The sequence below is a fragment of the Neofelis nebulosa genome, chromosome 3 (genome assembly GCF_028018385.1).
Source record: "Neofelis nebulosa isolate mNeoNeb1 chromosome 3, mNeoNeb1.pri, whole genome shotgun sequence".
NCBI classification, from domain to species: domain Eukaryota; kingdom Metazoa; phylum Chordata; class Mammalia; order Carnivora; family Felidae; genus Neofelis; species Neofelis nebulosa.
In genome coordinates, this window is record NC_080784.1 from 205049749 (window position 1) to 205067006 (window position 17258).

General features: G+C 60.4%; 1 protein-coding gene across 4 annotated transcripts in view; it reads right to left on the reverse strand.

Moving 5' to 3' along the window:
* The window catches only part of RGS12 (regulator of G protein signaling 12), a 119745-nt gene that overhangs the window by 86875 nt on the left and 15612 nt on the right, over positions 1-17258 (reverse strand). For all 4 annotated transcript variants that reach the window (XM_058719615.1, XM_058719616.1, XM_058719618.1 and 1 more), the window contains one exon: positions 6961-8929. In XM_058719615.1, coding sequence (XP_058575598.1) covers positions 6961-8832 — 1872 coding nt within the window. In that variant the 5' untranslated portion in view covers positions 8833-8929. Of the gene's footprint in view, positions 1-6960; positions 8930-17258 lie in introns of those variants that run through there.

Below are 17258 nucleotides of genomic sequence, written 5' to 3' on the forward strand. Positions count from 1 at the left end.
GAATGAAGAAAAATCATTTTTTTCTCCAAAGGAATTATTTTTAGCAGGTAAAATATGTTCGTATTCCCGTGATAAAAACTCAAAATAACAGAAGATAAAACAAAAATGTCCTGGACCCATCCCCAGTTTTGCCTTCCACCCCCGAGGTAGCTCCCACTATCGGTTTGGAGCACTTCCTTTGAATGTTTTCCCGTGTATTTATATATAAACATATGTACACTTTATTTTTTTAAACAGATGTATCCTGTAAAACATAGGTTTAGTTGAGGGGTGCTGAATTTTTTACACAAAAATGGGATTATGTTGACTGTGCGTATTTCTGTGGCCTTTTTCACCTCGTGTGCCGGGGGGAAGCCTCCCACAAGGTGATACGTGGACCCACCACGTGGGGCGGACGCCTGACACGCCACGGGAATCTTGCTGAGCGGCTAACGACTACCTTCCAGCCTCCCTGCAGCGGGGCTGTCCCGGGACTCGGCCGACCCACCCGGCACCGTGGGAACAGGAACACACTCCGGCCGTGGCTCCCTGCCCGCCGCAACGTGGGCATGACGCTATTTTTTTTTTTTAATTAATTTATTTATTTGAGAGAGACAGACTGAGTGGAGGAGGGGCAGAGAGAGAGGGAGAGGGGGCGACTCTCGCGAGCACGGGGCTCGAACTCACGACCCGAGATCATGACCGGAGCGGAAATCGAGGTGGATGCTTAACTGACGGAGCCCCCCCAGGTGCCCCCGCATGACACTGTCTTGTACCTGGAGTTTGGGTGAGGGTCACGGGCAGAGGATGGCAACACAACACAGAAGGAATGGGTCCTCGTAAAGGCGCGGCCTCTACGCCAGCGTGGCCTGCCCACACCTCCTCGTCACAGAGGACGCACTCCACACACAGCGTTTAGGACACTGTGACATTAGTCCTGCGGTAACAGTGCTGAAACTCCTATTACTTTAAACACTTTTTTAATGTTTTATTATTTATTTTCAAGAGAGAGAAAAAGACAGCGAGCAGGGGAGGGGCAGAGAGAGAGGGAGACACAGAATCTGAAGCAGCTCCAGGCTCCCGGCTGTCAGCACAGAGCCCAACAAGGGGTTCAAACCCACGAACCATGAGATTACGACCTGAGCCCAAGTCACATCCTTAACCGACAGCCCCCCAGGCACCCCTACTTTTAAATGAATCCATGAAGTTAACAGCATTTTTTTTCAGCATTTTTTCATCTTATTTGATCAGAAAGGTATTTTTTAGGCTCTCACCAACACTGCCAGTTTGGAAGGACTCAGCCCTAGCGGGGCCCTCCTGCAAAGCGGCAAGCCTCTCTGGGGCAGTGGTCCCCAAACACTGTGCTCCCAGGATGCCCCTCATACAAATCACTGAGGCCCCAAGAGCTTTTGTCTCCGTGGGCATCATCTATTGACAATTTCCATATTAAACCGATGTATTTAAAATTTTTTATTAATTCACTTCAAAATAACAACAATAAATCCTTTAGGTAGTATCAAAAAATAACATGTTTTCATTTAAAAATTTTCCAAAATCCATTATGTGCAAAGTTTAACAACGGATTTTGCTACTTAACCAGATACTTTAATTAATGTTAGTCTGAGGATATCAGTTTTCAAAGAAGCAGAATTAAACATCCTTAATTCGAGTTAAATGTAGCTGAATCATTTTGATGACACAGACAGCATTTCAGGGTCTTGGGTTTTCTCTTTCCCGTCAACCCCTCTCTCAGTCACACGTTCCCTTAGTGCATCCTGGCCACGGACACCCAGCAAAAAGAAAATCAGAGTAAACAGAGCGGGAAATCATCTACTTATAAACACCACTTAGCTCTCCCACAGTGTCACCGGCTCAGGCCCCACCTGCCCAGGCCCCACCTGCCCGGTCTGTGCCTCTGCCTCCCCTCTGGCCTCCCCACAGGAGGAAGAGTCAGAGCCCCCGGAGCTGGCACTCCTGCTGTTACCAGGACAGGAAGCCCCTTCCCCGTGGCTTGCTGGCCTCCAGGCTTCCGCTGGGCGGGGGGGGGGGGGGGGGTCCCCCAGGCCTCGAGGGAGGGAGGTGTCACAGTTCCAACAGGAGCTTGCTCTGGTTTTGGACGTCTTCCAGGCAGTGGTGAGCGGTGCTGTGCCGTTTTTCTTGGGGACAGCCACCCAGTCCTGCAGTGGCTCCGACGGGTTTCTACACTGTCTCCTGGGGACAGAGTGCTCGGTCAGCACCCAGAGGCGAGGCCCGGCAGCGTGGCCTTGAGGGGCAGCCTCCCAGCTTGCAGCCTCTCCCCTGCTGGCCTCTGCCTCGCCCCTGCTGTGGGGCCTGCCCCAGGGTCCCCGAGGGCTCTCCCTCCAGGCAGCTCACTGCCTTTGGTCTAGTCAACACTTGTCCACTCTGTTTCCCTGCTCCGATCCTGGTGTGTTTTCTGTCTCCGGGCTGCAGCCTAATTCTGCCAAGAAGCATGGGAGTAACTTGGGGCCCCCTCTGCGCGGCACCCCACTCCCAGCACCTCCCTGCCATTCCCAGTGCGGCTCCCTCTCGTCCCCACTTCCGGGCATGTCCCCATCCCGCCTCCCCCCCCCCCCCCCCCCCCGGCCCCATCCTGACAAGCCTCCAGGAAGGATGCCAGGAGACCGCCTCCCAGCCTCTGGAAGCTTCTGCTGCACAGCAAGGGAGGCTGTGGGATTAGGCTGAGCTAATGAAGGAGAAACCCTTGAGCAAGGTAGAAAGCAACTGATAACCTTCAAGAGATTATGGCAGAACCCAATAAAACACCATCATTAGCACTTATTTTGAGATGAACTGGGTGTCCCATCACCACTGCAGAGGAGACAGGTCACAAACCAGTCTATGCAGGACAGACCGCGAGCAGTCTCAGCGTGAGCACTTATTTGCACTGGAACTTGGGCAAATCCCCTGACGCATAAAAACCTGACTGTCCTTGGGGCGCCTGGGTGGCGCAGTCGGTTAAGCGTCCGACTTCAGCCAGGTCACGATCTCGCGGTCCGTGGGTTCGAGCCCCGCGTCGGGCTCTGGGCCGATGGCTCGGAGCCTGGAGCCTGTTTCCGATTCTGTGTCTCCCTCTCTCTCTGCCCCTCCCCCGTTCATGCTCTGTCTCTCTCTGTCCCAAAAATAAATAAAAAATGTTGAAAAAAAAAAAAAAATTAAAAAAAAAAAAAAACAAAAACCTGACTGTCCTTGTCAGTAAGATTTAAAGATAAAGACACCCAGCCTGACGAGCTCACAGAACCCTTCTCGGGTCAACTGGTGAGCGCCAGACTGTCATTTTCCAACAGGAGAAACACACCGATGCCACTGCGCTCTCTCAGCCTCTCGTCACGGCCCGAGCCACGACAGCCAGCACCTCACTGTCACCACGCTTGTGGTCAACGTGAGACATGGCTACCGAGCAGCCAGAGACCCTCACAGGGACACGCGCGGGTCTTGACAAAGGAGCGAAGGCAGCGGGGTCGACACACAGCGCCAGAACCCTGGGACGTCCACGTGCAGAAAAATGAACGTGGACACAGACCTTCCAGCCTTCGCAGCAATCAACCCCAATGGGGTCATTCACCTAAATGGGAAATAAAAAGCTATAAAACTCGAAGACGACACGGGAGAAAAGCTAGACGACCTTGGGGTGGATGGGGCCTGTTCAGAGACAGCACTGAAGGCACAATCCGTGAGCGAGAGCCGATCAGCTGGGCTGCGTCGAAATGGAAAGGTTCTGCTCTGGGAAAGACCACGTCAAGAGAACGAGACCAGCCTCAGGCTGCAAGCACAAGACAGGGGAGCATGGAGAAGGTGGTCAACGTCTTGGTCACCAAGGAAATGCAAATCAAAGTAACAGCATGACCCCCACTGCACACCCGTCCGAACAGCCAAATCCAGGACTCTACCCCCCCCCCCCCCCACACACACACACACACGTGGCGAGGACACAGAGCGACAGGAGCTGCCGGTCACGGCTGGCGGGAACTCAGAATCGCGGTGCGGCCGCTTCGGGAGATCGGCGGCGGTTCCTCACGGACGTAAACATCCGCCACCGGATCCCGCAATCGCGCTGCTTGGCGTTTACCCAAAGGAGCCGACGGCTTATGTCCACACCAAAAGCTGAGCTCGGGTGTGAAAGGCATCTTTATCCATAATCACCAAAACCCAGGAGTAACTAACGTGGCCTTAGCAGGTGACGGACGAATAAGCCGCGGTCCCTCCAGACGGCGGGATATTACCTGGCACTAGAAAGAGACGAGCCATCAAGCCGGCAAGAGACCCGGAGGAAGTGTGGACGCGCATGACTGAGGGCGAGCGGCCAGTCTGAAAAGGCCGCACGCCGTGTGGCCGACCATCCACGGGACATTCCGGAACAGGCAGGACGGCGGGGACGGTAAGATCAGCGGTGGCCGGGGGCTGGGGGCCGGGGAGGGCAGAACAGGTCGGGGCCCAGGGGTGTCGAGGGCAGTGGACCGCGCCGGGCGAGACCGTAACGGCGCGTCTGCCTGCCATCACACGTGCGTCCGAGCGCACGGAAGGCACACGCCGAGAGGGACCTTGACGCGAACTGGGGACTCTGGGTGATGACGACGCGGGGGTGGAGGTCCGTCAGTCGTAACGAGGCAGCTCTCTGGTGGGGGTGCTCACAGGGGGGAGGCTGTGCACGTGTCAGGGCAGAGGGTATGTGGGAAGTGTCAGCACTTTCTCAATTTTTATCGTAAGACTAAAACTGCTCTAACGACATTAAATCTTAAAAAAAAAAAAAAAAAAGCCCATGGTTTGAATCATGACCCTGCTTCGTCCTGTTAAACCTTAAACCTTAGAGAAGTCACTCAGCCCCTCGAGGACAAGTCACCTCACTTGCGGAACGGGGGCCACAGCACCCCTGCCCCACGGGTTCCCCGAGGTCAGAGCTGCACTGGGAGCGGTCTGAGATGGCGGGAGCTCCACAGCGTGTAGACAGGGCCTTCCCCTCGGACGAAGGGCGGGCGAGGGGGCACCCGGTCCACAGAGAGCCGCACAAATCCCATTTCTGTCCACCCGTGTGATCAGGCGCTGACACACCAGCAGTGGGGCTGGAGAGTGCATGCACTAGTAGGACACGTGCTCCAAGAGGTGCTGACGTGTCTGATTTCGGGAAACGGTTGCCACCTTCCGGGCCTCCGCTTCCCAGCTCACCCCAGCTGACAGGAGGCTCGGGTGGGAGAAGCCCACGCCACAGCCGGCTCGGCGGGGGCAGGTGGGAAGGAGCCGGGCGGGGGCGGCCGCGCCCCGAGAACACAGGCCCCGTGCGGTTCAGCCCCGGGGCGGCGGGGGGACGAGGGATGGGGTGTGCTTGTGGCAGAACCACAAGCGCCCGCAGTTTAGAAACAGGAGTCGAGGGGCACCTGGGTGGCGCCGTCGGTTAAGCGTCCGACTTCAGCCAGGTCACGATCTCGCGGTCCGTGAGTTCGAGCCCCGCGTCGGGCTCTGGGCTGACGGCTCGGAGCCTGGAGCCTGTTTCCGATTCTGTGTCTCCCTCTCTCTCTGCCCCTCCCCCGTTCATGCTCTGTCTCTCTCTGTCCCAAAAATAAAATAAAAAAATGTTGAAAAAAAAAATTTTAAGAAACAGGAGTCGAAAACCCACACGATCACAACTGTTTATAAAAACAAACATCCATCCTTAGATACGTGGAAATGTGGCCATGGCCTCCTGGAGGAGGTAAAGTTGGGGGGGAGTCTGTCCGTTCCTCCCGCTTTCTATTGTCTTTAACGTGTTTTAGGGTGAAAACTACGACACGGGAAGGGTGTGATTGCCAACAGAATATTCGCCAAGCCACCCCTCCCCTTTCCTCTGTCCCGGACCCTGCCCTCACCTGCCAGCCGCCCTCGGAGGGATTCGTTGTGACATTTTCCACTGTTGAGAACCAGGACGCGGACCCAAGCAGAAAAGGAATTTTACAATCACGAAAGTCCTCCGAGGAAAGTGCCTTGGAAACACCGCTCCACGGCTACAGCGACCGCCACACGGTGGCTCGGCCTGTCCCACCAGTGCCGCTGGCCACCCCCCTGCTGAGCAAAGTCCCTCACCTCACGCTGACTCCTGTCCTCGGGCTCCACACCGAGCTCCCGGGGGGGGGGGGGGGGGGGGGGGGCAGAGGGCCCCAAAGGGACACAGGCACGTTCAGGGCAGTGCTGGCCCCGGCGGGTCCCCCTGATGCTCATCTGTGGCGAGCAGGGAGCCGAGCCACCAGCCCACTGCTGAGTTCAGCTGCCACTTTTTTCACAGCAGGATTTTCCAGATGAAGGACACAGAGCAAGGATCCACACCCTGGGAAGCATCCTGTCCTGAAGTCAACAGTCTCTGTGCTTCAAGAATTTTCTCACCTCAGGGGCGCCTGGGTGGCTCAGTCCGTTAAGCATCTGGCTTCTGCTCAGGTCATGATCTCGCAGTTTATGAGTTCGAGCCCCACATCGGGCCTGCTGCTGTCAGCGCAGATCCCGCTTCAGATCCTCTGTCCCCCTCTCTCTGCCCTTCCCCCGCTTACGCTCTCTCTCTCAAAAAAATAAATAAGTGAATAAAACATTAACAACCAAAAAAAAAACAAAAACAAAAAAACTGTGTTCTCACCTCAAAAGGGCGTGCTGCCCGAGCCCACAGATGGCATCGGCTCCGAAGCGGCCAGGGACAGGACCATCCCAGGCACCGGCAGCAGGAAACGGCCCGAAGGAAGGAGGGCCTCAGCCCAGGCTGCGTCACCCGCCCCGCCCAGGTGTCCCGCCCAGGACCCGAGAGAGGGGGGCAGCACCCAGAGGGCTCCCCGGCAGGACAGAGCCTGCAGCACGTGACCAAACACACCCCGTGGTGGCGACAGAGGCACAGGGCAGCCCGACGGAGCCGGGACTGGAGACTCGGCCGTTAACACGCTCCGCTCCACCAGGGACAGACCGCGTCACAAAATCAAGCTCACGTGTGTAGACCGCGCCCAGCGGGCTTACCTTTTTGTCCTCCTTAGTCTTTCTAACTTGTCGATGGGGGCCGAAAAGGTTCTGCACCCCAAAGGCCTTCCTGGGCCAGTCCCTCTTCTGGGTGCTCAGCGGGGCCTGTGCCAAGCTGCCCTCCACCCGGTAGCGGTCCGCGGGAATCTTGCTCATGGGCGGGGGCAGCGTGCCGCAGTTGACGCTGGACCGCCCGTCGGTGGAGTCCGTGTACGACTCCTGGTCACTGGCGTGTCCGCACGGCCACTCCTGCAGGACGTGCACCGGAAGCCACCGCTGGCCATGGCCCGCGGCGCCCCTCTTGGAAGGGGGGACCGAGCTCCGCGAGGAGGCCGGGGGCAGCTCCACGTGAGCGGCGGGCCCTAGGTGCTTACCGAAGTCCCGGCACCTGTCCGCCTGCGGGGCGGCCTCGAACGGGGGGCCCCCCTCGGGGTCGAGGCAGAAGGCCCCGCTCCAGGGGGCGCCCCGGGGCTGGGAGCCCCTCCCGCCCGCGCCCTCCCAGCCGCCGCCGCTGCCGGGGCCGTGCCTGCCGGAGCCGGCACCCAGGTCGACCACCAGCACTCGGCTGCTCCTTTCCTCCTGGTGGAAGTTGCCGATGCCGCTGTCGCTGTTGCTGCTGGTGCTGGTGTTCTGGTGGGCGTCCGCGTCCCCGTCGGCAAAGGCCCGGGCCCGCACGCCCTCGATCAGCTCGCCCATGTCTCTGTACAGGACGGAGATGAACTGGAGGGCCGGCAGGCAGGATGCGGGGAACTCGAGGCAGCCGCCGGTGTCGGGGTCGGCCGTGCACTCCAGCCCAAACCGCCGAGCGATGCCCTGGTGGATCCTGTGATTGAACAGGTCTGGATCCACCATGAACACGTGGCAGGAAGTCCGCAAGGCGCCCTCGTCCTCGTGCGCCAGGCTCCCGTCGTCGCTCGTCTGCATGGTCACGAGCCCGAAGAGCCGCCGGTCGTCTGGGCACACGGCGCTGAAGGCCAACTTCTCGGCCGGGTACTCGGACAGGACGGCAGCCTGGTCGGTGCAGAGCCGCACGCGGTCGTGCAGGACCCTCATGGTCACCAGGGAGTGGATCTTCTGCTCCGCCCGCAGGCGCCGCAGGCAGCCACGGATGGCCTGTAAGCTGTCGGACTCCAGGCTGCAGCTCGTGGAAGGAAGTTCGATGGACCCCAAGTAGCCCACGACCATGGCCACGTTTAAAATACTCGCATCTAACGCAAAATCTTCGTGATTCTCGGGGCCGATACTGAAAACGGAATCGTCATTCATAACTTTTGATATTTCCTCCTTAGAAAGCAGGTTGGGATTCGGGTGATTTACGCTTTCACGTCCAAGGTCGAATCGCGCGGCAGCTGACTCCGAAAGGGATCTTTGTTTCAATTTCAAGGGCTCGGAACTGCTTGCACGGAGACTAGGATTTTCAAAGATCATGTTGAAAATCCCACCAGACTGCATTTCTTCCACGACTCTCTCGGCTCTGTTTATACCTAACGCTTTCGAATCGAGTTTGGGCTTGAGCCAGCCTTTTCCTTCGTAAAATCCAACCTCTTCATCACTGGAACAGGACTCCACGTGGCCGAGGCCCTCGCCAATCACCATGTGCAGGACACCAGAACATTTCCCGATTAATTTCACCACGTCCTCATGGGATGCTTTCTTCACGTTGATTTCGTTGACGGCAAATATCTGGTCTCCGGCCCGGAGGCCCACAAAGTCCGCGGGGCTCCCTCTCAGGACACAGCTGAGCACGCACGGCGCCTGGCCAGAGAGCGTGAAGCCGTACCCTGCCCGTCCTCTGGCCACCTCCACACTCCTCAGGCGAGGGGGCGCCGGCCCGTGAGGCGGACGCTGCACCGCGTCCCCTGCTCTATACATCTCGCCGGGCCTGCGACACCAGGGGCATAGCTCGTTAGTCCAGGGGCCGCGCTCAGGGAATGCCTGAGCCTACCGTGCTGCTTCTTGAAGTGACGCCCTGAGGAAGAGAACAAACGGCCTGTTATTAAACATCCCGTGTTCCCGTTGCTTACCGGTATCTCCTAATACCTGGGAGGTAAGAGTCACAAGAGAACACTTTATTTCTAAAAATGTAGCTCGTGACAAAAGCCACCACAGGAAGAGTCTCTGGTCACCACACAAATGTCCGAGTGAGAGAGAAGCAGCAGCCTGCACAGGGAACCTTCAGGTCAGCCTAAGAAACTTCCCACGAGCAGACAGCGTGTCTCCCGGAAGGGACGCCCGTCCAACCGTTCAGGGCCGAGGAACACAGGGCGGTGGCAGTGCCGCCTGCCCGGATGGGAAGTCCGAGGGCCGCCGCAGGGGAGGCTCCCAGCTCCTGCGCAGGCCCAGGCACCCCTCCCGGCCACCCCGACTGCGTCTTAACCGGAGGGGAGGAGCCAGAGCAAAAGGCAGCGTGGGCCACACACCTGGGGTAGAAAGGCACCTGGGTGACCTGGCCGACCCCCTTTGATCACAGCCCCTCCGTCACGACCAGTTCTCCCTCAGGGAAGAGTCAGCTTGTGTCTCTCATATCCCGCCACCTCCCTCGATTAATTGCCTTCGAACAAGATACCATGTGGGGGAAAATACGTCAGTCTGAAACCACCTCAGTCAACCACAGAGGCCACCAGACAGAACAGGTAAAACAAGAAAAAAGGGAATAGGAACCTTAATCCTTCCAGGGGATGACTTCATCATTAAAAGTACTGGTTGTCACAGAAAACACCTGCGTCAGGGTCCCAGGCCCAGCCCAGACCTGATGCCCCACGAGGAGGACACACAGGACGCGGCACAGTCATGCTCACGGCTGGGATTTACCCCGGTGAAATCGAGGCACAATTGGCACAGGGTGAAGGGGGGCAGGGGGGGCAAGTCCCGAGGAAGCAGGCGCCAGCTGCCCGCATCCTCTCCCGGGGCGTCAGGTGGGGCGCGTTGTGACAACACGTGCGGGGTCTCGGCTGCCAGGGGAGCGCGTTAGAGACGGAGCTGGAGAACAGAAAGGTTTGCTCCGAGGCGGCCCCACGGGCGGACGTGGCGACACAGAGAACGTGGTGTGCGGGACGCGAGTTTGAATAAAATCATCCTGGGAGGTAAGAGTCACAAGAGAACACTTTATTTCTAAATTGCCGTATCGCTTAATACCTAAGTGGCGATAAATTAATCATTTCAGGACTATGGACATCCAACTATTCGCTACTCGTCACTAGAAACGCGTATATTAAAGTTGGCCAAGAATAGTGTCTTAGGGTCTCTCATTGGGCCTCTTTCTTACAGGCCGAATGGTGCTCCCCCACCAGATATGCCCAACCCCCGACGCCCCCCTCCAGGAGCCGCCATCCAGGAGCTTATCCTGGATGATCCGGGCAGGCCCCAGGGTCACAGGGTCCTCACCAGAGGGAGGCAGGAGGCTCAGAGTCAGGGAGAGGCCGAGGTCAGAGCAGCAGGCTGTGAAGGCAGAGGAAGGGCCACAGAGCGCACAAACAGAGCGCCTCTAGAAGCCACAAAAGGTGAGGGGACAGACTCTCCCCTGCGGCCCCAGGACGAAGGGCCCTGCCCGCACTGTGACCGCAGCAGGTGACACTGATTTTGACCGGCCACCCCCAGAACTGAGGGAATAGAGGGAACAGAGTCGTGCCGCGGTCACTGTTCCGCAGCCACAGAGCCTGCGCTAAGGCAACCAGCCTAGTGCTGGGGGAGGGGGGCGCACAGGTGCAGGCAACAGCATGGGGGGGCGTGACCCCTCCCAGGACAGGGGTCAGCGAGCCCCTCCTGCCCTCCTCGGTGACAGAAGACCTCCCGGCCACCCGTCTGTAATCCCTCCACACGCCAGAGTCGTGGCACTGAGACGTGACCCAGGGTGACGGTCCTCTTTGTGGCCTGCCCAGATATTTCTGGTCGACTCGCACTGTCGTGTCCCGCTAACTCCTTCTAATTCATCCAAGTCATGTCTCCGTGCCTGCAACCACACTTTAGAAGCACAGCCTACACGTTAACTTTTCCCTAAACCGCATCAGCTCATAGTAGAACGAGCGGGGCAGACAGTGAAATCCAGAAGAAACCACAGGGCACAGTTGCCAATGCCCACGGGCATTTCTGCCATCTGGGCCACTCAGGTGCCTGTTCTGGGCCCCTTTCCTCCACCAGGAGATTCTGGGTTAGTGAGTCCAGCCGCCTGTTTTGACAAGGTCCCACCCCCACCCCACACACCTTCTGGGTGATTCTGACAGGTGGCAACACCTGGATGGGCTGCTGTGGGCTGAAGGCGTGTCCCCACTTCACAGGGTGTTGAAATGCTACCCCCTGGTGTCCTCGTAAAAGAGGAGAGAGGGACCTCGCCCCTCCCCCCGTGGTCCCTGCTCTCCGCCTCGTGACGACAGGAGAAGGTGACCATCCGGAACCAGGAAGTGTCCCCGCCACACACTGGCTCTGTGAGCACCTGGCCCTTGGTGACAAACAGGCTGTGGTTTAAGCTGCTCCGCACGCGGTGTCCTGCAGCAGGCCGAGCGGACAAAGACACCGTCCAGTCCGGCCTCCTCCTTGCACAGAAAAGGTGATCGAGGCCAGAAAGGAGCGACAGCTTCCCAGCAGCACAGACAGTAGGACACACGGTCCCCTTCTCACTGCGCCCACTACCAGGATCAGTCCCTTCGAGTGACAATGTCACTCCTTTACCGACTCATCCCTCAGACTGGAGGGACCTAGAAGTAAACACACACAGGCTGCCCGGATGTTTCCCCTCCTGCCCCCCAAGGTTGAGGTCGGGATACAACGGTCCCATGTGTGCCCAGCCCGGGCCGGCAGCGTCCCAGACCCAGAAGCCACAGACGGGCCGGGCCCTGAGCAGCCCACAGGCCCCAAGGAGGGAGGCGCAGGAAGAGGCAGACAGTCCCCAGACTGCGCTGTGTGCTCGGCGCCCGCAGGAGGACCAGCAGTCCCTCGCCCCACGGGTCGGCCCCCATCCCTCCCCGTGCAGGGGGGCGTTTTGTGAGGACGGCGCCCCGGCTCACCACGACTGCGCCACCAGAGTCACATTCGCGGTGCGACAGGCACTGAGCTGAGCACGGGGCCGAAAGGCCAAAGCCACACAGCACAGCACCCACGGTGCGCGGCGGCCGGAGGGAGACCGGGAACTACCGGGCGGGAGGAGCGGGGAGCTCGGGCACAGCACCGGGCGCGGAGGAAGCGCTCGCGGTCGGGGGCCTTCCAGGGCTGTTCCCGGGACTTTACACGTAGCAACACGCGTGTCCGCAAGCCACGGCGCCCTGACGTGGGTACGACTGTTCCCATTTTGCAGATGAGCAAATGGACACACGGAAAAGCCGAGTAACTTCCTACGGCTGCACAGCTAGTGAGCGTCACCGGTGGATTTGAACCCAGCTCTCTCCGTCTCCACACAGAGGGGTCCCTAGACGAGGCAGAGGCAGCCCTGGGGCTGGGACAGCAGGCGCTACCTTTACGCACAGCCCCTCCAACGCCCGATCTCTCGATCCCTCCGCGGCGGGAGCCTGGCGGCACCACGCCACGCCCTCCGACTGGGACCCTCCGGACAGCAGACCCCGCCCCTCGTACCCTCCCCCTAAGCCACCTCCAGCCATCGAACACCACCAGGCGCCACCTCCCCGCAACGTGCACGGGGACCCGACGCATCCCCCGCGCAGTCACACACCCCAGGACGCACGCTGACCGTCCCTGCATCCCGGCCTCACCCAGCCTGATCCATCCTCGCGGCCCACCGCCTGACTTCCGGAAAGCTCCCTAGAACCCAGGACACGCTCCCCGCCGTCCCCGAAACCTACACCAACCTGGGATCTGCCCTCCCCGGCACGGCAGGTCCCCAAAACGCCCGAGGATGAGCTGGTGGGGTCCTGGCTCACCAAGACCCCTCCGGGCCGTTAGCAGGCACCAACAACCAACGTCCCCGCTGACCTTTCACCCGTAAGGGGCCCTTCCCGTTGGCCTTGACCTGGCCCACCACCCACCCGATGCCTGTGCACAGCGAGGGCTCCAGCGGGACTGTGGGTGGGACCTGGGCAAGGCCAGGACTGCCACGTGAGGGAACGGGCCCTTCCTTGGAGGACCCCACGGCTCAGGGACAAGGGCACTGGGAGGCGCCCGCGGACTCGCCGGCTGCACACCTGCGGCTCAGGGAGCGCCTCCAAGTGACCCGAGGGCACAGCACACGCGGCAGGGACCCGAGGGCAGTCTCGGCCCCCACCCGCTGTGCCCCACAAAATGGTGCCACCAGCTCCATGCCCCTGTCCCTCCTCCCTCCAGGACCCCTTTCCTCTCTAGCTTCAAAGTCCTCCTCTCGTGGGTGGCCCTAAGGCCTAACAGCTGAGAGCCCTCCCCGCAGCTACAAACCCATTTCCCACACTCGGCCACCCACCACCTCCCTCTGCGCGACAAACACGCCTTTTGCTAGAAACACCTCCTCCCCCTCCCCCATACCCCCCTCCCCCTCCTCCCACTCCTCCTCTTTGGTCCCTGACTTCCACCTACCCCACCCCATCCATCTATGCACCTAGGACCGCACGCCTCCCCTGGGCCCAGGCCGCACCCTCCCCCAACCTACTGCCCCCTGCAGTCCACCAGCTGTGCCACCCCCAGCCCCCGCCATCCCTGGGCCTCCCCACCCCAAAGCCTCCTCCTCCTCGCCCTGGCCAGCCCTCTCAGGGCCACCTGTGTCCCGCCGGCTCCTCTCCGACCGTGGCCTCACCCCTGCTCCCTGGTGACCCCTGCCCTTCCCCCTCGGCCTCCCGTCCACCGGGAAAGAGCCCGCTCAGATCCTCGTCCCCGCTCACATCCTCTGCGCCCACCTGGGGACACCCCACCCCAGAGGAGCTGGCGGCGGGCTTTCTCCACAGCACGTGCTGTGGGGCCACGGTTGCCCGGGGGGCCTGGGCCCCGCCCCGAAGTCACGCTCCTCAGCCCCTGAGGGGTCCTGCTCCGCTCATGAGCACCCAGACCCACCCATCTTCGGCCCCCTGCTGCTCTCCTTTGCAGGGAACAGACAAGTCCCGCCAGCCCAGCGGCCACGCTGGGAGGCCGGTGTGCACAGCCTCCCCCCTCCCCCCCTGCGCACACCCTCCCGCTTCGGGTTGGCTTCTCCGCCTAGGCCTCCCCCCAGGCCCCCACTCTCTCAGGAAGCTGCCACGCCCGCTGCCCTTCTCCCCTGGCGTGACGTGGCTCCCTCTCAAGTGGGCCACCGCACAGCTTCTCACAGTCCCCGAGCCCCTCTGAACTGGAGAGGAGGAAAGCTCTCGCTGGACTCATCTTCCCGCAGCGCCTCTCCTCCCCTCGGCAGCGCCTCCAAGGCTTACCCTCCTGGGGTCTCCGCACCCCGCCTCCCACCCTCGCCCTCCCTCTGCAAACGGGCCTCCGGCCCCTCGTGCCCGCAAACACGCTCGCCTGGCCACCAACGAGCCCAGGGAGCCGCGTCCCACGGACTCTGCTGGGTCTGCATTCCCTGGCTTCTCAACAAACTCAACACGCTGCGCCTCCCCCTTCCGGGTCCTGCTCTGCTTGGCCTCGAGTGTGGGGGTCCCAGCTCGCTCCCTCCGCCCCGAGCGACTGGACCCCTCGAGGCCAGGGTCTCCCACATGCTGATCTCCCACCCACACCCTCCCGCAAGTCTGGGGGCACCTCAAACTTAACGGTCGAAACAAACTCTTCCTCAAAGCTGCTTCTGTCTCAGTGACCAGCCAGACACACGGGCGGAAGCGGACACAAGCGGGCTCCCAAAGAGACTCTCAGAACCCCAACCAGGACGCACACACGTGCACAAAGAGGCGGCCTCGGGAAAAGGCTACCACAAACAGAAGAACAAGTGAACAGAGTCTACAAAACCCCAAACACAGGGCAGCCTCTAGAGGGAGCAGGCGGACCAGGGGGACCAGGGGGACCAGGGGGACCAGGGGGACCAGGGGCAGGATCGGTCCAGAATAGGCTGGAGCAGGAAGCCGCCAAGGGGACAAGCGGGACTGGAGGGGAAGAAAACGTGGATAATTCGGTGATAAGTCTCTCTGTTCGTCTGTCGCTACATCACCCACAGAGGGCAGCCAGAAAGGGTTCCCCAGGTTTGTAGGGTGCATTTGAGTTGTAGGACTTAAATTGTACATTATGTGGAAAACAAAATTCTCTTCAGAGAATCTTGGAGACAGGTCCAGAGATTGGGGGGGGGGCATGGAAGTGATGGATGGATGGAGGGATTGGGGGAGGATAGATGGAGAGATGGATGGATGGATGGGTGGATGGATGGACAGATGGAGGAGGGAGGGAAGGACAGATGGATGGGGAGGGAGGGAGGGGTGGACAGATGGATGGGTGGGTGGGTGGGTGGATGGACAGACTGACTAAATTCATTAGTGGTAGTCAATGTTTACCCAATAAAACCTGGTTGGTTAGTCGGTCCAAAAATTAACGGACTCTTTTCCCGAGCTACAGACAAACGGGAACCTTCAAACAAAGTGGCCACCAAATGCTGCGTAGGCTAAGTGAAATGAGACCCATCAAACTGTCAGAGAGGGGCGCCTGGGGGGCTCAGTCGGTTGAGCGTCCGACTTCGGCTCAGGTCATGATCTCGCCATTTAGGAGTTTGAGCCCCGCGTCGGGCTCTGGGCTGACGGCTGGAAGCCCGGAGCCTGCTTCGGATTCTGTGTCTCCCTCTCTCTGCCCCTCCCCCGCTCATACTCTGTGTCTCACTCTGTCTCTCGAAAAATGAATAAACGTTAAAAAAATAAAATAAAATAAAAACTTTCAGAGAGAGAAGACAGGTCTTGTAGGAAGGAACAGAACCTGCCAGAAAACACCAGGGGACGGCAGAGCCCAGGGAGCTTCTGCGGCTCCCCACAGGCGGGCGGAAGAACAAACACGCGAGCGGGGAGAAGGCGGCTGACCGGCAGGCCCGGGTGTGGCGTCGCGGCAGGGTCACAGCGGCCGTGTCCCCGCGCTGTGTCCACAGGGCGCCCGCGGCCTGGCCACGCTCCCCACGTGCGGCCGCCCCCTCCAGCACTCGTGCGAGCAGCCGAGCCGTAAACCCGTCCCCGAGACTTCAAACCTGTGGCAGCTCCACAAGGGAAGGGTGGCCTGTCCCAACACGTCTGTGAGCGCGACGGTCAACGAACGGCAAGGGAGGCGCCCAACGAGGCATTCTGTGTGTGAGTCTGCCCGTGGCGGCGGCGGTCGCGATGAACTGCATGTCCCTTGTCTGGGAGCAGCCTCCCGTTTGTGCCGTTTGTTGGACTCGCCGGGCGCGTTTCTTTTTATTCACCCGTGGCGCAAGCTTGAGCCGGCGCGGGGCTGCCTTGGGGGGGTCCGGCCGCTGCCCCCACGTCCGCGTCGGCAGAGGCGCAGACCGAACTCACCCGAGCCAGCCGGCCGGGTGCGCGGCGGGCGATGCTCCCAGAGGACCCCACCAGCGTCCACGGCGCGGCCCTGACACGAAGAGCCCGAGAGACACCAGCAGTGCGTCGTCGACGAGCCCCCGGACGTCCTAGAGGGGTGGGCTCGCGCCCCCCACGGACCGGGCAAGGGAGATTTCCCGTGCCCTCCCTAAAAGACATCTTGGACTCGGGGGCGAAAGAAGGACATTCTTCTAAAATGGCTACTGGACGGCAGTACCTTCCGTGTGTACAATCTCACGCTTTCCCCTAAACACCCGAGGCCCTACAACGGCTCTGCTGATACAAAGGAGCAAGCTGGTGCCTGTCCGCATCCGTTCCACAAATACCGGGGACCCAGCCGGGCACCTGCACACCTGCCAGGCAGCACTGACGCACCGAGGACCCCTCGTGCCCTCGCACGCCCTCGTCAGCAGCAGGCGTGTCTGCAGCGGCCGTCCCACGCTCCGCTGTAGGTGGAGGGGCTGAGAGTGGCCTCCCCAGGTCAGGATGGGGAGCAGGGGCGCTCGGGGGGCTGTGCCCGGGAGCGACATCCAGGCCGCCGACCCACGCCTGGAGTCCGTCTACGTGGCGGGACTCGGGACTTGGAGCCGGCGCTGCCGTGGGAGGGTCTCGGGAGGAGTGTTCTGCACGTGGGGGGGACGGGGCTCACTGGGACCGGAGGCTGGACAGTGACAGAGCCCCCTGCCGCCTCTCTGTGTTTGTGATACAAGTCGATGGCACCCTCCTAGTCGTCCCGCCCTCGGCAGTCCCTCCCCATGGGATCCGGGCTGAACTTGGTGCCTCACCCCTAGTAAACAGGGCAGAAGGGAGGAGACGTCACTTCCTAGAGCACTACAGACACTGGTTTTTGTCTTCCTCAGCTTTCCCTCGCTCACGCCGAAGGAAGTCAGCTGCCGGGTCGCG